Genomic DNA, 26,248 nt, shown 5'->3' on the forward strand with positions numbered 1-26,248 from the left:
CACTGTGTATATATATATATATATATATATATATATATATATATATATATAATTCATGTTACAAATACATGAATTACAAAAAGTTTCACATTTCTTTCCTCTACCATCCGCATGGTTTCCTGTAACCTTTCACTGCAAGGGCATACATTTTTTTGTTTTGTACAATCTGAGAGAATCATTATCTGACAATATTGTGGTAATCAACACTATGCCACAAATGCTGTTATTAGAGTGCAAATTGTATTTAACCCAGAGTAGTAACCACTGAACCAAGGTCGATTTGTATATAGTGGTCAGCTTATTCTGCAAATGTTATTTTCATTATTCCTATGATTGTTTCAAATTTGCATCTTCTAATTTCCTTGTGTTTTGCCCTCCGGCAGGCCATTGCTTTGCCACCCATTGCTAAGTGGCCTTACCAGAATGGATTCACTCTCAACACATGGTTCCGAATGGACCCACTCAATAATATCAATGTAGACAAGGATAAACCATACTTATACTGGTGAGTATAATGTGTGTGGCACATTAGGATGTGCAGAAGTAATGGTACAGCTTAATGCTGACCAGTCGTCAGTCATTAAAATGTAAATGCCAGGACTGGTTTCAGAGCTGAAGCTCTGAGCGACCTAGACCAACACCTGTGAGCCTCAAGCTTCTCAGCATGGTGGAAACACGGGAGATCTGCACATATGAAATATTATATTACCATTTCTGTTTGAAGTGGTAAGTGTCTCTACAGGGCTGGCCCACAAGAAGAGACTGCTAATTTTGGAGTGATGAGCCCTGCCCTATTTTCCAGTAACCAAAAAAAGCCTGCCGTACTAGAGGGCAAACTATATGAATTCACAAAATTCCTAAATGTCATAGGAGATTCTCCAAAGAACCTCTGGTTGTTTTTGAAAATAAACCAGCGTTGTAAACTGGAGATGCCTTGCAGAGTAGCCTTGAGGATCCTTGTTAGTTTTGACCTTTTATTGAATGTCAGTGCTACACTTTAATGGCGTATTCTACACTACTGTAGCATTTCATTCTTTGGTCTGGTTTTGATGTTAGTCTGGGTTTCTTTCACAAAAACACTCGTAATCCCCTTCAAGATATCCCGAAGGACCTACAGTACTTATGGAGTGCAGTTCCCATTATGCTCGCTGTCAAGAGAACAGATAGCATGATCTGTTGGTTTACTGTGTTGAAGGTTGCAGACAAGTCCAGCAAAATGAGTTCTTAGTATACATAGATGTAATTTAATTTTACATGCAAATTTCCTGTACTTCAACATGCCGCTAACTGTGCCAAGATCACGAGTTTGATTCCCAGGAAAGAGACATACAGTAAATGTATGACTTGAATACACTGAATATATTGGCTTTAAGGATGCCCTGAATAATTACATGTAATATGATTCAAATGAATAAAACAAATAACTGCTGAAACTGAAATGAATTTGCACACACGTTTCTACAACATCACTTGTATCACCAGGAGGCCTTTTTGAATATTTGTAACAGCTAATAAAGTATATCCTCCATGTTGGGGTAGCAGCATTTGCACACTATTGAAGGAGGAGACACTGAAGGTACAGATTACCACTTCAGAAGTCTGAGGGCCACTGACCTCGCTTAAATCAGCATGTAATCCCGTTTTCTGTTTCTGTGTTACCGTGGTGAGCTCAGCATAGAATTATGTAGCCGTGTAGGCGCAGAGCGAGAGAAACAGCACCGCTTTGAGGCCCGACTGATAGCCAGTCACTTTATCGACAGCAGCCAGCGCTCCCAGCAATCTCTGCTGCCAATGACTCAGTCAGCAATGTTTGTTTTCCCGCCAAGAATAAAGCCTGACATTCTCCCTCCATATTTTCACAGAGTTTTCACATCTGACTATAAGAGTTCAGTAAAAAAAATTGCAGAAAACATGTTGAAATCAAATTGTTCTGTAGCATGGCCTGAATAACAAAAGTGTTTGAGTTGTTTAAGGCAGAGCAAATATGAGATGAAAGAAGATTGTAAATAAAAGATGGGGTGGTTGTTGATTCATATTGAAAGAAAACCTGTGGAGTGGGCAAGTTTCCATTAAAATGTAAAAATATTGTTTCATATTGCGTTTTTTTGTTGTTGCGTTTTCTGCCTCATTTTGCCATTTCTTTGCCTCCTTTCTTTGTTTTGTTGTTTTCATAAAGTCAGTTCTTTCTCTTTTGTTTGTCCCCTAGTTTTCGAACCAGCAAAGGGATTGGCTACTCGGCACACTTTGTGGGGAACTGTTTAATTGTGACATCATTGAAGTCAAAGGGGAAAGGCTTTCAACACTGTGTGAAGTACGACTTCCAGCCTAGGAAGGTGAGTTTTGACCTGTCTACACACACAAGTAGACTAGAGTATCTAGAGTACGCTGGAGGGTTGAACAGTGTTAAAGGGGTCATATGACGTTGCTAAAAAGAACATTATTTTGTGTAATGCGGTTTAAGGTTCAAACAACACATTATTTTCCACACACCGTACATTATTTTTGCTCCTCTCTGCCCCGCATTTCTGAAACGCGTTGATTTTTACAAAGCTCATCGTTGTGTAAAGCACGGTGTGCTCTGATTGGCCAGCTATCCAGTGCGATGTGATTGGCCAAATACTTCAAGAGTGTGAAGGAAATGTTACGCCCCTTACCATATTTGGAAACACACTGAGTCTCCACCACATGGCGGCGATGGCAACAATACTACAGCGAGAATAAAAGTTACTCCTTCTTTCTTTGTGTATACATTTGAGCGGTGTTATGCAAATCTTCCCAAACAGTGACGTAGATTTGTTGGGGTGTGTTTGAATTAGGTGTTTTAGGAAGGCCGTGGATGAGTCTTAACTTTAAGAAAGAATATCTCTTTGGGTTTGAGACTTTAATCTTTGCGACTTTACGGATCTTATATATGCACAAACAGCTTGTAATGCTCCCAAAAAAAAGAAAACATGAAATCGCGTCATATGATCCCTTTAATATATGGTCTTTTCCTTTATTAGTGACATCAAAATGACTGTTTTTTTTATTGAGGGGGTTTGATTTTGAACTAACTTTGATTTTAAGATCTTCAGATTAATTTTGTTGAGTAGAGGCCAGTAAACCTAGCAGCCACATAGCTATGCATAAATAACACTTGAAAACCTTAGCAACTGCATAGCAATCTAGATATCTTGCATTAAGTTTCTTTTTTTTTTATTGACCTTGTAATTTTTTTTTTTTATCAAAATACCATAACTTGTTCTTCTAGTGAAACGGCAGACTTCTCTCTGGTGACGAGAGAAGTGTAACTGCCTGGAATTATATATATAACAACAATATAATAGAAAAGTTTTTTTTTCTCTTAAAATTGTAATTCAATATGAATTACTCTATATTGTTCTGTAGATTATTTCTTAATCCCTGAGAAGTGAATGAACAGGCTATCTGCACAGATAACTGCATGAGCCTCTAGAGGGCAGCAGCTGTGTTAAACCACACCTGTCTGTCTCTCTCTGTCTTTATCTTTGCACAAATTTGATGTGTCCACCGAGTCAGCTCTACTTGAAGCCCTTCTAACTTGTTAGCTTGTGCACAAAAGAAACAAAGGGAACTCCAGAGGGATTTATTCCCATAACACCTTATTCCTTTGTAGTACTCAGGCTCTGTCTATTTAGCGCTCTCTCTTTCTTCTTCTCTCTTTCTGTGTTTTTTCCCCCTCTCACTCAGACTGGGCTGATACAGCAACATCTGGTTTTTGATAACTTGGCTCCTCTTATTGTCCCAGTGGGACGGTTTCGGCGCATTGTTAAACGACAAATGAAAATAAGTTTGGCAAGGGATGTTTGCTCAAAGAAGAGGACGACAAGGGAGGGTTGTGTGCCAATTAGAATGCAAGCTATAGCCCTTCGCCCAGACACACACACGCTAGTGTGAGAAAATGTGTACTCGGCCTAACAATGAACTTCACAACTCACCTAATTAGTCAGCACTTTGTTCTGCAATTGAAACTGTGTGTGGTGGGACAAAAGGGCTGGATTTTAATCAACTACTTTGTTAGTGACTCTTAGATTTATATTAAACTTCCTTAGATATTAAAGAGGGAAAGAATAGAGCAAAACAGGGGATCAGGGAGGATTGGAGATGTGAACAAAAAGAAACGTAATTGAACTGAACTGAGCTAAAAGATCTATCCAGAACTAAAATGGTGTAGTTGTTATTGGTCAATGGAGACCAGCAGCTCAGAGGAAAAGTTTGGAAATGTAAGACTAATCTAGGGCTGTGTTTTTGGGAAATCCAAAGCCCCGTCTAGACGAAGATGACCCTTTCTTGTATTTCTGTAAAATCTTAACTGGCATTAAAAGCTATGAAATCTCAGTTACGGGATGGATTTTTGGTCTAGCAGATTTTAGCTTATCCTTTCTTCCCTGCTGTGACCCCAGCTAATATCGCCTTAGGTTTTCATAAGATGCTAGGAAGGTGGAGAGAGGATATTTGGGAAATTAGGTCTTTTGAGGAAGTTTGCACTAAATCTCCCAGTTTCTGACGGGCCACATTAATTTCCAGAGCTCATCCATATGGACTCCACCCTACAAGAGCTCAGTCTTTTGTTTGAATTACGGAAACATGGTTGACACTTTTGCGTGATCCATGTTGACGTATTCCTCACTGGAGCGCTTTCAAACGTCAGGGCTCTGATCTTTAATTCATATGCCAAAACAGCTTTTAGCATTGCTGCCATCAAACAGAATGAGTCTGTTTCAGTAAATTTAGCTCTCGGTTTAGAAGCATGTAATGAGATGATGTTTCATGTGCTTGATCTAAAAATTGAACCATTTTCATTTTGGGGCCGGGTCATTTCCGCAGAATTTTCTTGGTCCAAATCTTGAAAGATTGGTTCAGTATAATTTAAACTCTATATGTAGCATGCCATCAGTTACCACAGAAAGTAAATTCCCTCATCCCATTGCGTTAACAGTAATGTAGTGTACGCCAATGGGACAAGGCATTACTGAGGGTTTTTCTTTTGTTAAAGTGCTTTGTATTTAATTTGCTTGTTTTTGCAAATAATTTCATTTTGTGGTAATTTATGCTGTCATGTCAAGACTAGTGGATAATTTATTATCAATTTAATATTGAATGCCGAATTTAGAAATGACTCAGTGGCTTTGGGCATGCAATAATATAACCTAATAATAAATAAGTAAATAAATAAATGAAAATAAGTGGGCCAAAAGGCCAAATGAGTAGCTAGTCCAATGGGATTTCTCCCTGTGCTCCTGATAACCAATCCAAACCTAGTGGCCTGCATAATTTTGTGGACGAAATGATCTGTCTTGATCATGAAATGCATGATTTTATGAATTTATATCCATACCAAATTAAATGTACCAAAACAGGAGTATTTCATGATACAGATGAATCCTTTCATCCATGAAATTTGGAGGAAAACATTTCTAAATTACGAGATATTCATTCAAAATTGTGAGATATAAACTTGTAAATATGAGAAATAACATAAGAATTGTGTGCTATAAATTTGCAGGTCTGAGAAAAAGTCAAAATTGCAAGATATTAACTTGCAATTCTGAGATGATAATTCCAAACTGTGAGCTATTGAATCATAATTGTGAGAAATAAAGTTAGAATTACGTGCTATAAATGTGCAATTCTGAGAAAAGTCTAAATTGCGAGATGTTAACTTAAATTTCCAAGATATAAACTTGTAATTATGAGAAATCAGAAGTCAGAATTGTGTGCTATGAATTTGCCGTTTTGAGGAAAATGTTTGAGATGGTGAGATAGAGACTTATAATTACAAGAAATAAAGTCAGATCTGCGAGATATAAACTCCGAATCATAAGAAATAAAGTTAGAATTGTGAGATAAAAGTTTTTTTTTTTTTTTTTTAATTCTGTAGTGGAAACGGGGCTTCCATAAAGAACACTGTGTTTACTACTCTACCTTTTACATATGCTTGGCTGAGTGAGCTGTGTGAATATTCAATACTTGCATTTCTATTTCCTGTCCTCTTCTACAGTGGTACATGATCAGCATAGTCCACATCTACAACCGTTGGAGGAATAGCGAGATCCGTTGCTATGTCAACGGTCAGCTGGTTTCCTACGGCGACATGGCATGGCACGTCAACACCAATGATGTAAGTGTTTGTACTGCTAACAGCTTTCCCACATTTCCAGTGCTTTTACATTCTCATTCTTTTTCATACACAGCCTCAAGAAGCACATAACCATCTCAGTGTTGCCAAAATCAACTTCTTTTTCTTCAGCTTTGAAAAATATTGCACCTGTAGGGTCCAAATGACATGTGATTAGATAAGCGCTTGTCTCTGTGGATCAAAGGGATATAGAGTTCACCTATACACCTTTTTCACTTAGGTAAATCTTTATAGTATATTACGTATAGACCAGCTGAAGTAATTCAGAACAAGATGACCAGAAGATAGCAAGTAAACAGCTCCAGAGGGCCTTTTCCGACAAACTCTCAAGCCGTTGAGCTGATAAAACTTCTTGTTTTTTTTAATTTATTCCTTTATCTTGATTACCTCCTCTTCCTCTCTCCCTTCCTGCAGAGTTATGATAAATGTTTCCTGGGCTCTTCAGAGACTGCGGATGCTAACCGGGTGTTCTGTGGGCAGCTCGGAGCCATTTACGTCTTCAGTGAGGCGCTAAACCCTGCACAGATCTTTGCCATTCATCAGCTCGGACCCGGGTATAAGGTATAAACCCTGAGATCACTTTTGAGAGAGCAGGGTGCTGTGCAGCTGTGGGATACTCCTCCACCTTTGCTACTCGATTGTTGCAGTACAAAGTGGGCGTATTGTGTTTGACTGAATACTTAGTGCCGTAATTAAACTCTGTGCTGAGAACATTCAGATGGATTAGTTCTGAAACTGACAGGCGGTGTAACATAAAAGCTCTCTTCCTAAACTCAACCTCACTGTCTGCCATCTACACAGACCCTTATTCTCTGCAGTAGTGTATGTATTAAAATTAAACCTCTTAAGTGATTTGAAATGATCTACATGGGCAGCAACAGTCACTCACATGCCACTTGAATGTGGCATCTCAAATGAGTCTGATTTAGGGTTGTTTTTTGTTAACTACAGCTAAAACTATTAAAATTGGTTTTGTTAACTGAAGTAAAGCTGAAATTAAATAAGACATAAATACTAGTTGAAAAACTTGTTAGAAATTTTGCCTTGGCAATTAACTGAAATAAAATAAGGTGAAGTACCAAAATAACTCAAATTCAAACTTAAATAAAAATAATTTTAAGCTAAATAGAAAAACTGACAAAAGCACATAACAAAATTACTAAAAATAAAATAAAAAACTAAAAATAAAAGCTAATTACAAATATTAATAAATACTATTATAGAATTTAAATAATGCAAAAATAATACAGGGATGATTCAGTAGAGTTTGGCATTTGTCCATATTGCTAAACTAATGATGCAAAATGCTGCAAAAATTAAAAAATTGTTTTTAAAAAATTGATGGTGCTATTATATAGTTACTTGTCAGTATTGAATGCAGAATAAAGGTTAATATAATTGTAGTACTTTGACTTTGTTTAATGCAGTGCATTCTGGGACTGCTTTATCTGCAAAGGATAATGCAGTGTTGATTTCAGGATTTCATACAGTAGTAAAAAACTCCTGTGTCATAATTTATTTAAAATACATTTATTTCATACTAAGTATACTGATATATTACTTAAGACTTACTGATATCAAATTCTAATTAAACTTTATTTGGAGTATTTCTTTATTGCACGTTGCACATTTCTTAATATTATGCCTAAAATGTGGTTTAATATCACTAAAGCTGTAATTGCAGGGTATATTAATTAAGCTCCTAAATATGTAAATGTATTTGTAGTATACTTAGCACAAAACACATTTATTACAATTCATGTTAGTGTTTTTTTTCCCACTAGGATAAACTGGTAGAATATCAGGGAATTTCAAAAGTGTGAGGTCATTTATACTCATGCATTTATTTCTTTGACTAGAAATTATTCTTTGTTAGTGTTATCTATTGCCAAACCTTTAGAAAAGCTGTGATGAGTATGAACTAGAGCTTTCAGGTTGATTGATAAAAAGCTGTACTTTTCTGTGAAGTACTTTTCTAGTTTTCTGTGAGTAGTTCAGTGAACAGTCACGGTTCGTGTAAGGCTGAGACAACCCTTCCTGAAACATGGGCTGTGCTAAAGTACTTTCTCATTACACCGGCTCTACATTTCCCTGGCAGGTCTGTTAATAACACCTGATGTTCTCTCTTCTCTCTTTCTCGTTCATTAACCAGACTCTCACCTCTCAGACAGGCTTGTCTCTTGGGTCTATACGCATGTGGGAGCTGATAGCTGCTTCTGCTTCATGGGCTGAAGTGTTTATGCCAAAGCAGCACTTGACATAGATGAACCCTTAAAAAAATCCCTTCTCAGTACAGAAACGAAGCGGAGAGGATAGATGAGTGATGTTAATTGCTTGTCTTTCTAGTTGACCAATTAATAGCCGTTTAAGAGAAGAGCGTTGAGGGGAAATCCAGGCTGTCGAGTTTGATTTTTCTCAGAATTTTTCTCTCCAGCCAAGCACCAGACTCCCTAATTTAAGCTAAAGCTCTCAGGAAGCATGCGGACAGGGCTTGTTTACTCGGGTCAGATGATCTGACGATTATAAGCAGCTTTTGTTTACTTGAGTCAGATGATGTGGTCGTACATTACTGCTAAATGGACAGATGATTAACCACATATCTCAGTGCTGATCTGGTCATTGTTTTTTGCATCAGGCAAAGCACAGCTTATTTAGACTATATCTAATATTCACAATGTATTTAAAATAGCTAAAATAGTATAATAGCTTTTATCCAAGAGCAGTAGCTTCTCTTAATGCTGAATTCTGTGATTAGACTTTATTTCTTTATTTTTATACTAATACATTTGTTATTTTATTGTATTTCATTATTGATTTTAATGATATGCTGCAGACTGGATTGTGCCACTGAGAATTTCATTGGAACTCTGTTAAAATGACAATAAAGTAAAGTAAAGTAAGTATTTACCATGATTATAAAATTGAGCAACATGATATACAGTGGGTACGGAAAGTATTCAGACCCCCTTAAATTTTTCACTCTTTGTTATATTGCAGCCATTTGCTAAAATCATTTAAGTTAATTTTTTTTCCTCATTAATGTACACACAGCACCCCATATTGACAGAAAAACACAGAATTGTTGACATTTTTGCAGATTTATTAAAAAAGAAAAACTGAAATAACACATGGTCCTAAGTATTCAGACCCTTTGCTCAGTATTTAGTAGAAGCACCCTTTTGATCGAATACAGCCATGAGTCTTGTCAACCGATAGCTCAGTTTGGCCGGACGGCCAGCTCTATGAAGGGTTCTGGGCGTCCCAAACGTCTTCCATTTAAGGATTATGGAGGCCACTGTGCTCTTAGGAACCTTAAGTGCAGCAGAATTTTTTTTGTAACCATGGCCAGATCTGTGCCTTGCCACAATTCTGTCTCTGAGCTCTTCAGGCAGTTCCTTTGACCTCATGATTCTCATTTGCTCTGACATGCACTGTGAGCTGTAAGGGCTTATATAGACAGGTGTGTGGCTTTCCTAATCAAGTCCAATCAGTATAATCAAACACAGCTGGACTCAAATGAAGGTGTAGAACCATCTCAAGGATGATCAGAAGAAATGGACAACACCTGAGTTAAATATATGAGTGTCACAGCAAAGGGTCTGAATACTTAGGACCATGTGATATTTCAGTTTTTCTTTTTTAATAAATCTGCAAAAATGTCAACAATTCTGTGTTTTTCTGTCAATATGGGGTGCTGTGTGTACATTAATGAGGAAAAAAAAATAACTTAAATGATTTTAGCAAATGGCTGCAATATAACAAAGAGTGAAAAATTTAAGGGGGTCTGAATAATTTCCGTACCCACTGTATATTGCAATGTGCTTTTATTTGGTAAAGTTTATTAATTTTATGTAAAGTAAGTTTTCTGAGGGCTAGTCATTAGGCTAATTTCACAATATTTGATTGAGATCATTTAAACTTGTACACTTAAGTCCCTGTGTAACACTTTTCATATATCTAAATATTTTAATAAAAAACATATGTTTATATTTGCTTAGTAATATTTATTTGATTTAATTTTCTGTTTTAAATTAATGAATAATATTAGGGAAATAATAGTAAATGTTGGTTAATGTTGTTTATTGGTTCATATAAATGAAAGTAAAAGATTGATTCATTTCCATGAATCATTTCAAACAGTCAGTGAATCAATTCAAAACTTAATTTAAGCACACAAAAGTCCCTGTGTAACATATTTAATATATCAAAATGTATTAATAGAAATATTTTGTTTTGGTTAATTAATCTTATTAAGGTAAATAACAATAATATTAATAATATTTGTTATTTAAGTGAATATAAATAAAAGTGACCAAATATTATTCTTCCCTGTGCTTGTTTTGCTGGAAAATGTGCCTTAATTAATCATAATAATAATAAAAAAGATTTAAACTGTATTTTACTTCTTGCATTAAAACATGAATTTAAAATGAATTTAATAATGTTTGTTTAAAATGTATATAAATATATTGAATATAATCATCAAATAAAACAGCAAAATATTTAGATTCTTTTAAAATATTTATCATCCAGTCATTCAGCCTTTTAGGATAGTCAGAGTGTTAACAAGATTGTGATTATTAGCCCAACCAGCAGTTTGTGTTAAAGAGAGATTATGAACCTGTTACATGTAACCAGGCTGAGTTCATTAGGCAGTGTTTAGTGTCAAGTTAAACCAGGATAACAGAGACAGAAAGTCTCTTCAATAAATCTGAGAATTAAAAATGAAAGCATGTCATATTCTCCCTCTCTGTCTCTCTCTCTCGGCACAGAGAGTTAACTGCGTCTGGATTATTGAGGGATTTTTAATTATTAATCCTTGTACCCACGCGGCTAAAAGTTCCTGGGCGCCTGATTGCAGCTCACTCCAACTATAGAAGAAAAATCAAGAGAGCAGAGAGTGTGGGTTATTCATGGGCTGTGTGTGTGTGTGTGTGTGTGTGTGTGTGTGACGCTCTGTCATGAAGATGCCTTAAGAGACCTCAGACCTGATGTATGCAATGAATGTTTTACATTATTGATATAAAACTTAAAGTGGAATTTATTTTATTTTTTTTAAACAGGTCACTGCTTTATTTTTACTAGTCCACTAATACAGGTTACCTTATGTCTGTGCAGCATCAGCCATTCCTCCTGCTGTCACCATATTAAAAACATGCAAATTAAGTCATGTGATTCACGGGAAGTCGTGGCCTAATGGCTAGAGAGTCGGACTTGTAACCCAAAGGTTGTGGGTTTGAGTCTCGTACCGGCAGGGATTGTAGGTGGGGGGAGGGAATGAGTGAACAGCGCTCTCTCCCACCTTCAATACCACGACTGAGGTGCCCTTGAGCAAGGCACCGAATCCCCCAACTGCTCCCTGGGCGCCGCAGCATAAATGGCTGCCCACTGCTCTGGGTGTGTGTTCACGGTGTGTGTGTGTTCACTGCTGTGTGTGTGCACTTTGGATGGGTTAAATGCAGAGCACTAATTCCAAGTATGGGTCACCATACTTGGTCACGTTATGTCACTTTCACGATTAGCCAACACAGGCCCAGATCATCAATGAAGGGCACAAAAAAGTTTTAAAAAAATTATTATGCTCTCCAAGGATGCATTTATTTGATTAAACACTAAAACATTATTATTATTATTATAAAATATTATTAGAATTTAAAATAAATTTGATTCGATAAGCTGGTTACTATTTTAATATATTTTCAAATGTAATTTACTGCTGTGATGGGAAAGCTGAATTTTCAGCATCATTGCACCAGTTTTCAGTGTCACATGATCCTTCAGAAATCATTTTAATAAGCTTATTTGGAGATTATAAATGTCTTTACTGTCACTTTAGATCCATTTAATGCATCCTTGCTGAATAAAAGTATTAACTTCTTGGGGGGGAAAAAAAGAAAGTATATGCAACATGTAGCAATAAAGGTTATAGATACTGCAAGTAATATGCAATATTACTGTCACATGACTTCATTGCACGTTCAGTCTAACCTCTTGTATATGAAACAGTATGCATTATGCAAAGATGATGTTTCAAGCAAGAGTATGCTGCTGTACACTGTTGTCAAATTACGTCAGTATATTGCATGATGGAACAAACACCATCTAGTGAAAACATTCTTGCATTGTCAATTTAATTTCATGTGAATATGTCAACTTGGAAGTATGATCAAATAATGAGTCAAGGATGGTAGGAATTATTGATTGGTCAGTCTTGAAATAAAGGTCAAGAGACATACAGTGCATTGCATTCTGGGATGTAGTGTAGAGCAGTGTTTCTCAACCCTGGTCCTGAGCGCACCCCAACACTGCACATTTTGTATGTCTCCCTTATCTGACACCCATTTCAGGTCCTGGAGTTTCTTTTAATGAGCTAATGAGTTGAATCAGGTGTTTGTTTAGGGAGACACACAAAATGTGCAGTGCTGGGGGGCGCCCAGGACCAAGGTTGAGAAACACTGGTGTAGAGTATGCTCTGTTTACTGCATATATAATCCACATTTTTGCAAATGTAGCAGGCATTCATGCATTCAAGCATACATAAAATGCACAGGTTCTGCATAATACACATACTGCATAATACAAAACTAGTATAAACAGAATGATAGCATGCCATGTCGAGTCATATGAAGCCGATTATTACATGCATGCAACATATATGGAATATATATGGAAATTTGAGGCCAGAATGTGTGTGTGCTCATATATCTGTTGCTCATTTTGTCCTTATCTGTCAGTTTGTCTGTGAAAGTCTGGATGTGAGTGTGTGTTGCTGCTGCTGCTGGTTGATGTGGTCCCTTTACCAGAGGAAGTCCAGATGTCTGGTCAGCATGTGACCGCCAACAAGCTGCTCTCTGGCTGTGCATTGCCGTGGTAATTAGCATGTGAGGTATGGGGCACTTGGCATTGTCGCAAAGAGAGCCTTCTGGACCGGCAACTTTGTGTGTGTGTGTGTGTGTGTGTGTGTGTTTGTAAGTTATATAGATCATCAGTGTATGAAGGCTCTGCTTAATTCCAGTGCTGTTAGTCTCTGTCGCTGCCGCTGGTGCAGCTGTCCTCTCATGGGATTGCGAGGAGCAAAAGAGAGCGAGACAGCAAGGAAAAACTGTGCTAGCTTTGCAGCATGGGCTGTCAGCCATAGGGTGTGTTGAAGCAGTGACCCGATTCCCAGATAGCTGCTTGAGTTTGCCGGTGCTCCTGTGCCCTGCGTTACGGACAAGATGAATGCCATGTGAACGTGCCGGAACACTGGGCCAGATTACATATTGTGCTCATGCTGACTGACTGCGTGATCATATTAATGGTCTCTTTCTCTTTTTGTGTAGTGTTTGAGATTATAAACTACACTTTTCGTACAAATTTGATGCAATATGTCTGCAGAAGTTAGATGAATATGATAGAACACCCTTTTTGGGATGTTATCAGGGAAAAGTGGTTAAAAATTATAAAAGAGTCATGTTGGTGGATTTGATGGTCATAAAACAACCGGCTAGTCGCATAGGCAATTAACTACTGTATATTTATATGCTGTTTGTTTATTTATTGTGTACTTAGTTTTTGTACTTTATATTATATGTAGAGATATATTTATTTGTCATATATATAAAAATCTGAATTAAAACCTTTTTTTTTTAGTTTTGATGCTTTAATTAGTATACTAACAGCATACTTGGTTATTATTTTATATTAATATTAATTATTGGTAATTAGCATGTGAGGTATGGGGCAAAGAGAGCCTTCTGGACCGGCAACTTTGTGTGTGTGTGTGTGTGTGTTTGTAAGTTATATAGATCATCAGTGTATGAAGGCTCTGCTTAATTCCAGTGCTGTTAGTCTCTGTCGCTGCCGCTGGTGCAGCTGTCCTCTCATGGGATTGCGAGGAGCAAAAGAGAGCGAGACAGCAAGGAAAAACTGTGCTAGCTTTGCAGCATGGGCTGTCAGCCATAGGGTGTGTTGAAGCAGTGACCCGATTCCCAGATAGCTGCTTGAGTTTGCCGGTGCTCCTGTGCCCTGCGTTACGGACAAGATGAATGCCATGTGAACGTGCCGGAACACTGGGCCAGATTACATATTGTGCTCATGCTGACTGACTGCGTGATCATATTAATGGTCTCTTTCTCTTTTTGTGTAGTGTTTGAGATTATAAACTACACTTTTCGTACAAATTTGATGCAATATGTCTGCAGAAGTTAGATGAATATGATAGAACACCCTTTTTGGGATGTTATCAGGGAAAAGTGGTTAAAAATTATAAAAGAGTCATGTTGGTGGATTTGATGGTCATAAAACAACCGGCTAGTCGCATAGGCAATTAACTACTGTATATTTATATGCTGTTTGTTTATTTATTGTGTACTTAGTTTTTGTACTTTATATTATATGTAGAGATATATTTATTTGTCATATATATAAAAATCTGAATTAAAACCTTTTTTTTTTAGTTTTGATGCTTTAATTAGTATACTAACAGCATACTTGGTTATTATTTTATATTAATATTAATTATTGGTGTCGGTACTGATAGCCTAGTGATTAGTGGTCCTTTACCAGTCCCATTCCCAAATCTCCAGCCCAAACTTTCCTGTCCTATCCATGAAAAAGCATGAAAAAGGCAAAACAATTATAATAAAATTGATTATTGGTTAATATTTTCCCCTCATAGCTATGGTTTCATCATCAGTAAAGAAAGTTGTATTTGAGAAAAACTTCATGAAAATATTTATTTTCTTGAGTTTTATTATAATTTTATTGTTAGTTTATATAGTTGTTGTTATTATTTATACTTTCCTGTCCTATCCATGAAAAAGCATGAAAAAGGCAAAACAATTATAATAAAATTAATTATTGGTTAATATTTTCCCCTCATAGCTATGGTTTCATCATCAGTAAAGAAAGTTGTATTTGAGAAAAACTTCATGAAAATATTTATTTTCTTGAGTTTTATTATAATTTTATTGTTAGTTTATATAGTTGTTGTTATTATTTATTTATTTACAATCTAGTTGTCCTTATCTATTGTCCTAATCTAGTTGTCTAATAAACCTGGCATTTTATATTATGAATATTGTTGACTCTTTGACTTTTTTTTGGATAAAAAATGCTACAATATGTAGGCCTGTACATATAAATATTTATTTATTTATTATTAGATTATTATAGTTTTACTACAATTTGTCTTATAGTTTTATTATTATTTGTATAGTTATAGGTATTATTGTTATTGTTGTTTATTTTATTATTTATTTAAATGATTTATTTGATATTTCAGAATTGTTGTTTTTATTTTTGTATATATTTTAAGTTTTGATGCTTTAATTATTGTGCTCATAGCATGCTGTGATTTAGCTTTTAGACTCTGCATGATAAAACGTCTTATGCTGTTCTTAATGGAAGGCTGTATGTTCCTATTTAGTGAGCTAGTTATGTTAGTTGTGTGTGTATTTTGGTCTGGTGTGCGGGTGTGTGAATAGAGTCTGGTAGAGAAGTCTTGATGCTGCGCTCAGTGCCAGTCAGAGTGTTGCTAAGTGGACACATTGGCAGTAGGCCTGAGGAAACTGCAGTGAATCACAGTGCCAGTGCAAGGGCTTATTTACATCGTACTGTTTTTTGAAGAATTGCTCCGTGAGTGTGACTGTGTTTATGCATCTCTCATTACTAATGCATCTGTCCTTTCTGTTCAGAAGTGCTGCTGTAGACTCATGAGGCAGTTAGATGTTGAAAATTTTATTGATTATGTGCATACCAATATATTTGCATAATATTCCATCAGTCCCGTATACTTTTATACTGTGGTTTTTGATGTAATTTAAACACAATATTGAATAAAATCCAAATACAGGTAATTAAGGCATTATGTCTCATAGAATATTCCATTTTATATAATAAAACGGAATATTCTGTGAGACATAATGTGGGATGGGATGGGATTTTATACAATGGGATTTGATTGGTTTTTGGATGACAAGTGGAAGGAGAGGCATTTCAGATTGATATTACTGGTTAATACTTGTTCCCTCTTACTTGACCGTAGTTACTTCATTAGCAAAGAAAAGATTACATTTACTTATTTATAATATTTATTTGAGTATTTATTTTTATGTTATTTATTGTGTATTTATTATAGTATTTTTATGTTGTTTATTCATTTATGTATTTATTTATTTATAAAAATATGTAAAAAAGTCGAATTTGATGTTATATGTCTTTAAATTGGCCATCTATCTTGATGTATAAATATATAAATTTTTGTGGAAAAAAAGCAAATCAAATGGTGTGTTGAAAGTCCAGTCATGCACGGGCAGGACATTCTGCTTGATCTTATGCAAGTCTCTCATTCACTCCCTCAGATGAGTAGATGACTACTGACACGAAGTGCTTTACATGAGAGAGATTTTGCAGATACACGCACATTTACACACACATGCTCATACCGACTCACACTTACGTTTAGAGCCATTAGTGAAATGGCACATTTCTGCAGCCAGAGCTTCATTAAGATAATGTACGCCTGTGTGTGTGGCTGCTCTGTGCTTCAGAAATTAAAGCTTTTTATTATTATTATTACCATTATCAGTCCTCTGGGATGCGACCCGGTCCCTGGTGCTTTCCACGAGTCTGCTGCGAAGAGAGACTGAAAGCGAAGCTAAATGTGAGAGAACTTAATTTGAAGGATGTTGCTCATTTATGTGTTTCTCTGTCTTCACAGAGCACGTTTAAGTTCAAGTCGGAAAGCGACATCCACCTGGCGGAGCACCATAAGCAGGTTCTGTATGATGGGAAGTTGGCCAGCAGCATAGGCTTCACCTACAACGCTAAAGCCACCGATGCACAGCTGTGCCTGGAGTCCTCGCCCAGGGAAAACCCCTCCATATTTGTGCACTCACCACATGCCCTGATGCTGCAGGTCAGTTTTTACTCTCACACACACATAACATATGTTTATCTCTGCTTTTTTTTTTACTGAATCTTGAGTTCTGGGGAACAAAAAAAGGGGTTACAAAACTGTAGGGAGGAAATGTTATTAATTAATTAATTAATGTTGATTAAATAGTTAAACATGTCCATGTAATTTTCGATTTAGTTTAATGTAAGTTTTTTTTATGTGAAAAGTGTTTTAATGTAGAAAGAACCATATTCTATTTAATCATACATGTATTAAATGAATTTGCCTTTTTTTTCATTACCTTCTTAAAATGAGGCAACTTATCTAAAAATCCCAACTAATATCTTCATAATAAGGACGATGACGTTGACATATCATGGATGTAACAGAAAATATAAGCACATATTGTGAGGCTGAAGGCACAACATGCAGCTTATTATCATCATACAACTGATCGTATACTGCATTATATATATAATGCATTATCACCTTCTATGAAAGTTTCCTACCCAGTTTTCTAATAAGCAAGTGGGCATTTTTGTTTGTGTATGCAGGATGTGAAGGCCATCGTCACTCACTCCATCCACAGCGCCATCCACTCTATTGGAGGAATCCAAGTTCTCTTCCCGCTCTTCTCACAGCTGGACTACAGGCAACCTAACGACAGCCCTGTGGAGACGACCGTCTGGTGAGTATTGACCACACAGACCGCAGATCCACAGAGCTAAATTTACAATTGCAACACTCAGGGTTCATTAAATCTTAAATTTTAACTTATCATATGCCAATTATATCTATAAGAGAATATTCTACCTTTTTTCTACACTGCTCTTTTCTATCCCAGGTTAACATACAGAAACTACTACCGTTCAAAAGTTTGGGGTATTTAAATTTTTTTTAAGTAATCAAAGCTTTTATTCAATAACAGTAAAGATACTTATAATGTTACAAAAGATTTCAGTTTGAATGCTGTTCTTTTTTAACTTTGTTCATCAAAGAATCCTGAAAAGCAAATACATCACAGTTTCCACAAAAGCAGCACAACTGTTTTCAGCACTGATAATAATAAGAAATGTTTCTTAAGCACCAAATCAGCATGTTATAAAGATTTCTGAAGGATCATGTGACCCTGAAGACTGGAGTAATGATGCTGAAAATTCAGCTTTGCCATCACAGGAATAAATTACATTTTCAAATATATTAAAATAGAAAATGGTTATTTTAAATTGAAATATCTCATAATATTACTGAATACTGCATTTTTAATAAAATAAATGCAACCTTGATGAGCAAAAGAGATTTCTTTTGAAAACATAAAAAGTAGTGCTGTCAAACGTTTAATCGCGATTAATCGCATCCAAAATAAATGTTTTTGTTTACATAATATATGTGTGTATACTGTGTATATTTATTATGTATATATAAATAAATAGAAACGCATGCATGTACAGTATATATTTAAGAAACATATGTTTGTTTATATATTAAATATATTTATATATAATATAAAATAATTGGCTCAACCAATTGTGTGAATTTGGGGCACTGCTATACTGTACACTACATCTGTTTGTCCAACCAATGTGAAACTGAGGAATTATCTGTATTGTAAATGTCAAAGTAGTGTCTGCATGGCCCTCCCTAGGCCCTAGGTCCATAGCTTCTAGTTTTGTATTTGATAATAATAAGTTGCTTCCATAATGGAGACTAAAACTCAAGTCAGTCACTGACAGGGACGTCTGCCATGAATTATAAATGGAATCTGTCATTCTCGGATAGAAATAGAGCGTGACAGAGAGAGCGTGGGATTTTGAGAGATTCATGACATTCATGTTCACATAGACACTAGGAATGAGAGAGAGACCCCTCAAAAAGGGATGAGAGGCTGGTATGGTCGTACCCTCATTTCTCAGGTCATCGCTTGGTTCTGCACGGTGAGCTTCCAGGCATGGCGACTAGATTAGAGATCAGCAGTGAGCTGGCAGGCATAATCAGCGGAGCAGAGATCTGTGGGGTATCGATCAGTGGTAATGTTCCCCGCTGGGGTTTACTGTCTGTGGGGAGATGGGTGAGGTCACCGGGCCATCAGTCGGCTTATGGCAGTTTAGAAAAAGAAAGAGACACTCTGAGGATTTCATCTGCAATCTCACTGCCTCAACTACGTCATTTAAGAAACTAAGACATAATTCGTGTTTGCTGGAATGATGATATTGCTTCAAGGAAGGGAAACCATCATTATGTGCGTGTGTGTGTAAATTTTTCATTTTTTACTGCTCATTGAGATACGATCTTGCCCTTGAGGTGTCCTTAAACATACGGCTGCCATAAGAAATGTGCAGTCTTAAAAATAAAAGTTCTTTATCAGCATTGATGGTTCCAAGAAGAACCTTTAACATCCATGGAACCTTGGAAAACAATTCTTTAGATTTGAAAATGTTCTTCACAGTAAGAAAAAATGGTTCTTTGAAGAACTGATCTGAAAGCTTCATTTGAAACCTTTGTTTTTAAGAGTGTATGCAATGTTGGAGTTGTGGTTTAGTGTTTGGTGACTGTCCTGCGGATGTGTTGAGCCTTGGTGCTCATGTTAGAAATGCAGGTTGAACCCCTTATGCATTGTATCCTGATCCTGTTCTCTCACAAATGCTACATATTTAAATGTATTTCTTCATTTCTGCTTGCAGTGCCACTCTCCTAGCTTTTCTAGTGGAGTTGTTGAAGAGTTCAGTAGCCATGCAAGAGCAGATGTTGGGCGGAAAAGGCTTCCTGGTTATTGGCTATTTACTGGAGAAGGTAAGACAGACGTCCATTATTATTTTTCTAATTAAAAGTCAGTTTATTGTAAATTAGAATTATAAAACAGATATATAGTGTCAGATTCGCAGAAGTTGCAGACGATGACTATTTATCATTTTAATCATCTGAATTGAAATAGTTAAAGAAATAATTCACCCAAAAATGAATACAAAGCCGTAAGACCTTTGCCTATCTTCAGAACACAAATGAAGATATTTTTGATGAAATCCGAGAGCTTTCTGAACCTCTATAGACAGCAACACAACTGACACATTCAAGGCCCAGAAAGGTAGTAAGGAAATCGTTAAAATAGTCCATATCACATCAGTGGTTCAACCTTCATTTTATGAAGCAAATAAAATATTTTTGTGCGCAAAGAAAACAAAAATATTGACTTTATTCAACAATTTCTTCTCTTACGTGTCAGTCTCCGTCGATGCGCGTTCACAAGAGTATCACGACGCATGCGTCTGATGTAGAACGTCCATCTCTCTTAGTTTATCGTCTGTTCTGGTTCAAATAAGTAAGGCTGGGCAAAAAATCGCAGCATGTACATGTACAGCGTGCGTCTTCTACGTTTCTGGACCTCGATCGTGGTAGGACCCTTGCTGTCTATGGAGGGTCAGAGGGCTCTCAGATTTTTTCAAAAATATCTTAATTTGTGTTCTGAAGATGAACGAAGGTCTTACGGGTTTGGAACGACATGAGGGTGAGTTATTAATGACAGAATTTTCATTTTTGGGTGAACTATCCCTTTAAGATAATCAGAGCCATGGCTTAGTGGGCAACACACATGCTCTAGACCAGTGTTTCCCAACCTGTTTTTAGTCGCGGCACCCTTTGGAAATTTTAACAAACTTGTGGCACCCTACAAAATTAATTTTGTCATAATATTTGAATTTCTAACTTCGATATGATAATTTGAAAAGTATAGATATTTGGTACAACAGGGAAGAACTGCAGAATATTAATTTTCGGCAGCAAAAATTTCGGTGCATCTCTAATTATTGGCGACATCAGAAATGGATATTATATAATAGATGCTTTTTTTAACATTTTAGCAATTTATAAATATTAAAAAATTATTTTTTTACACGGCACCCCTGCTCTCGACAGATGGCACCCCGGTTGGGAAACACTGCTCTAGACACACTGAGCTACAGCACTTGTTCAGGAGATGCAGGATCGAATCCAGCTTGCATCTAGAGTTTGTTATTAATAAAAAGTGTCAAAAGCTTGAAACACATGGTCTGTCTCACTCTATACTGTGTCTCTCACTTTGTCTGTCTGACACCTGTCTCTCTCTCTCTCTCGTCATTAGTCTTCTCGGGTGCACATCACCAGGGCAGTTTTGGAGCAGTTTCTGTCATTTGCCAAGTATCTAGATGGGTTGACTCATGGAGCTCCTTTACTGAAGCAGCTGTGTGATCATGTTTTGTTTAATGCTGCTATCTGGATCCATACACCAGCTAAGGTGAGCTCATCCCACACGCTAAAGATCCATTTTTGTTAAATATTTCAGTGTCCATAGCCGTTATTGTTATTTTTAAACCTTTTATGAAATAGTAGATAATAATAATGCAATTTCAAAATATAATAATGTGATTTTGAAATAATATTTCAAGGTATTAAAATATTTTACACTAACTTTCAAAAGTTAGTTTTGAAATATGTCTCTTATACTCACCAAAGCTGCATTTATTTGGTCAAACACACAGTATAAAGAGTAATATTGTGAAATATTATTACAATTTAAAATAACTGTTTTCTGTTAATATTTATTTATTTTTATTTTTTTATTCCTGTGATGGCAAAGCTGAATTTTGAGCATCATTATTTCAGTCTTCAGTGCCACATGATCTTTTAGAAATCATTCTAATATGCCAAATTGGTGCTCAAAAAACATTTCTTATTATCAGTATTGTGCTGCTTAATAATTTTGTGGAAAACTGTTACATTTTACGGAATTCTTTGAAGAATAGAAAAATATTTATATGAAATATAAATATTTTGTAATATTTTAAATGTCTTAACTGTCACTTTTGATCAGTTTAAAGTGTTATTGATGCCAGACATTTGAATGGTAGTGTACATATCATTTACAGGTAATTATCACATTGTATTGATATGCAGAGAATCAATATTTGTAACTACATTAAAATAGTGAAAATAATAGTGTGAAAATGGCAATATATGTAATATACAGTCTTGATACCATCTGTATCCCATTAAACCACCACCAAAGGACCTTTTGTAAGAGTATTTGTGTTAATTAAATTCTAACCCAAGCAGTCAGCTTATATTATGCATGAAGAACTTTTGTACTTGATTGCACCAAGCATATGCTTCTAGATATTTTTAACCGTCAAGTTTACGAAGTGTGAAGTGTGTGAGTAAGCTTTGAATCCAAAGGCTCCAAAAAAAAAAAAAAGGTGTCATTCCTCTACAAAAGCAGAGGCTCAATTATTGGATAATGACCTAGGAAACATGACTGCAGGAAGAAACGATCACCCGCTTTTGTTCCCTCGCCAGTCCACGCAGAGGAGTGAATATCCCACAGCGACTACAGCCCTTTATGATAGAGAGAATGAAGAAACATCCAGAGGGAATGAAAAAGAGTGAGATGAAGTGAAGGCTTGAGTACAGGAAGCAGATATGTGAAATACTACTGCTATGGAGAAAGAAAAAGTCAACCTATAGATTAGGTTTTTCGGATTGAGGCAGATTTCACACTTTTCAGTGTTCTTCCTTGATCTACACAAAGAAATTTGTTTAAAAAGCACCTATAGCAAACACATGGCAGTGAGATTTGCTCAGGCACTGCTTACATTTTTATAAGAAAATGTAAAAAGCTTAGTGGATTCAACTCGTCATAGTGAGGTCCTGGTTGTCTTGCTTTATCTTTGACCTGTAATTTGGTTAGGGGGGAAATGTCCCCATGATATTGACCTGAATCATCAGGCTGGGTCAAACATGAGATTAAATACACTGATAAAACTTAGTTTCCACAGAAGCCTCATTAAGCCTGAGCCTAATTAGCATGTCCGTGTTGATCAGTGTAAGAAATGGCTGTGTGTAAATGTGTGATACACAGATGTGTGTGTGTGTCTGTGTGAGGGTCCCACAGGGACAGCTTCAGGAGAATGGCTTTTTACACAGAAAGACAGGAATGTTTGTTTTTTTTCTCTCACAGAAACAATTTTGTAAAAAAGGAGAAATCTAGCTCAGATGTGCTGTTTTTTTCATATTTATTTATTCTTGTGAAAGGTTTGTCAGTTGCTTCAGCTGGAGGAATAGTAGCATAATATACACTAATGTTTAGAAGTTTGGGGTCAGATAATTTTTTACTAATAATTTTTATTTATCAAGAATGTGCTTATTTGATCAAGTGACAGTGAAGTCATTCATAATGTTACAAAAAAAATCAACAGTTTTAGAATTAAAAAAAAAAGGTATTGCGGTTTCCACAGAAATATTAAGCAGCACAACTGTTTTTAGCATCAATAATAAGAAGAAATATTTCTTGAGCACCGAGAAGGATCTTTCTGAAGGATCATGTGACACTGAAGACTGGAGAAATGGCTGCTGAAAATTCAGCTTTGCCATTACAGGAATAAATTAAATTTTAAAATATATATAAAAAAATATTAGAAAATGGTTATTTCAAATGGTAATATTATCTCCCAGTTATACTGGGAGATATTATTACAATTTGAAATAACCTTTTTTTTTTTTTTTTTTTTTACAAATGGTTCAAGTATTTTTGAACAAATAAATGTAGCCTCGTTGAATATAACTTTCAAAAACTTAAGACATTTGAACAGTAGCATTAGTGTTGATTATGTTTTGAAGTGCTATTTACAATTTAGCGCTGCTTTGAGTGCCTTGTTGCTTTTAAATATATACATTTTAATGTATGAATATTTTTATTTCAAAATTCATATTAATAGTTTTATAAATTATATTGTTGTATTAAAGACAAAATAGTCATTAAAATGTTTTATTACGCAAATTATTTTATTAAGCAATTAATTACAAATCATCCTTCTGCTAAAAGATATATTCCTTGACATGTAAACTAACTGTACTCTGTATTTAAGCATGGCATTGAGTCTATATTGGCCAATCAGAATCTAGGACCAGAACTATTGTTTTTGTTACTACCATTTCAGCCCATTTTTAATCATGTAATCCACTGTGTGTGTGTTTTTTTTATTTCTCAGGTTCAGCTTTCCCTCTACACATACCTGTCGGCAGAATTCATTGGCACCGCCACCATCTACAGCACCATCCGTCGAGTGGGCACCGTCCTGCAGCTGATGCACACCCTCAAGTACTATTACTGGGCCAGCAACCCCCTGGAAAGTAGCAGTATCACCCCTAAAGGCCTGGGTGAGTCTTCAGAAATGTCTGTTTGTAGAATTTACCACCTCACAGGAATCTTTTACCCCTCAAGTTATACTGTGCTGAATAGTTGCACATTGTTTTGCAGGATCAGGTAGTGACATTTGCCTAAATGAAATCCCTAGATAGTGAGATCTCGAAATACCACAGAGGAAATAAACATGTTCTGGGAACAGCTGAGTTCAGAAGTCTTCACACACGCTAACCATGTCGTGTTGAGATGGACTGTGTCTACATAAAGACAGCCAGCAATATTAAGCATGAATGAATCTTGAAACACTGCCCACTCTTTTTCCCCCTCTGTCTCGGTCTATTTTTGTATCCTGTGCACTTTTGTGCCTCAGACTTCTGTTCTCTCTTGGTGCTCATCTTCATTCTAAATCTGGTTCCCTCTCAAGATGACTTGGTCTCGGTCTTCAGTGTTTTCCAGATTCCTCGCCCTTCCCCATTTTATCATTCTCTTATTTCTTTTCTCATTCTCTTGCCTGCTGTAGTTCTTCTTTCATGTGTTTCTCCTTCCTAGTCGCTGTTTTCCCAAATGTCACATGCAAATTCTGTCAGTTCTTCCATCTGTTTGCCATCTCTCTTTTTCTCCATCCTGGCCTGTCATTCCCAGAGGTGAGTCTCTGCGTTAGATAGATGGTATAGTGATACTTTAAAGTCTGAAGTGAATGATTTGTAGCATCCAACATCAATAACGGCCTCATGATGTGTTTCTCCGCGTCGGCTGTGAGCAGGAATGATATTGACATGCTAATAAACATTGCTCATTAGCCCCAGTTTACATGTGAAATGTAAATAAAGAATGTATTAAAAAATATATATTTAAAAAAGCAGCATAGCAAATGCGGCATAATGCTGATACAATATTTGATTATGGTAAAGAAGCAAATAAAATGGTATTATATATGAAATGCATTGATCCATTAAAATTCTGGCCAGTACAAATACAAATGTTCTCACTGATACTGAATAAATACTGTTTTATATATACAGTATAAATGAAAAACAAAACACTAAGACTAAAATCAGCTAAATGCTGCAATTAAATTTAGCCATCACATGATGACAGCAAAGGTACACTACTGTTCAAAATTTGACATGGAAGGCTGCATTTATTTGATCAGAAATACAGTAAACCAGTAAAATTGTGAAATATTATTACAATTTCTATTTGAATATACAGTGGGGCAAAAAAGTATTTAGTCAGCCAAATTTGCAAATAAATTCTTTAAAAATCCTACAATGTGATTTTCTGGATTATTTTTTCTCATTTTGTCTCTCATAGTTGAGGTATACCTATGATGAAAATTACAGGCCTCTCTCATCTTTTTAAGTGGGAGAACTTGCACAATTGGTGGCTGACTAAATACTTTTTTCCCCCACTGTATTTTAAAATGTAATTTATTTCTGTCATAGCAAAGCTTGAATAACTACAGTCTTCAGTGTCACATTAGCCTTCTGAAATCATTCTAATCTGCTGATTTGGTGCATTTCTAATTATCATCAATTTTGAAAGGTTTGTTGAATAGAGAATTCAAAGGAACATAATTGATTTGAAATAGAATTTTGTAACATTGAAATTTGTAATTGTAACAATTCATCTCACTTTTGATCATTTGTGTGCATCCTTATTAGTTGAACTATTTTTAATTAAATAAATAAAAACAAACTAAAGGAACTTTGTTATATATAAGGATGCACTGATATTAAAAATCTGGCCAATTTTGTATAGTAAATTAAATTAAAAGCAAAACACTAGAAATAAAATAAAAAAATTTAAATGCTATAAGTTAATTTATTCATCATTAGAAAGTACAGTATGAGAAATTGATATTTTGAGAATTACCAAAGATTACATTTAGAAAGTTTAAAGATGAACTTTAAGTGAACAGAAGATGAGAGCAAGGGTAATTTAAAAACGGGAAACGAACGTGCACATTTTCTTTGATCTGCTGGGTTGGTAAAAGCTGTGCATGTGCTACAGTTTTTGGATGTTGTCCATTATATTCTAT

General features: G+C 35.8%; 1 protein-coding gene across 1 annotated transcript in view; it reads left to right on the plus strand.

Annotated features, from left to right (window-relative positions):
* Positions 1-26,248, plus strand: part of LOC107588988 (neurobeachin-like) — a 141,759-nt gene that overhangs the window by 75,185 nt on the left and 40,326 nt on the right. The window contains exons 5-13 of the mRNA XM_016277289.1: positions 384-505; positions 2,207-2,333; positions 6,020-6,139; positions 6,572-6,718; positions 16,860-17,057; positions 17,591-17,724; positions 19,718-19,826; positions 21,151-21,303; positions 24,053-24,221. Coding sequence (XP_016132775.1) covers positions 384-505; positions 2,207-2,333; positions 6,020-6,139; positions 6,572-6,718; positions 16,860-17,057; positions 17,591-17,724; positions 19,718-19,826; positions 21,151-21,303; positions 24,053-24,221 — 1,279 coding nt within the window. The remainder of the gene's footprint in view (positions 1-383; positions 506-2,206; positions 2,334-6,019; positions 6,140-6,571; positions 6,719-16,859; positions 17,058-17,590; positions 17,725-19,717; positions 19,827-21,150; positions 21,304-24,052; positions 24,222-26,248) is intronic.

Source organism: Sinocyclocheilus grahami, unplaced genomic scaffold (assembly GCF_001515645.1).
Source record: "Sinocyclocheilus grahami isolate Dianchi unplaced genomic scaffold, SAMN03320097.WGS_v1.1 scaffold7.1, whole genome shotgun sequence".
Classification (NCBI taxonomy): Eukaryota; Metazoa; Chordata; class Actinopteri; order Cypriniformes; family Cyprinidae; genus Sinocyclocheilus; species Sinocyclocheilus grahami.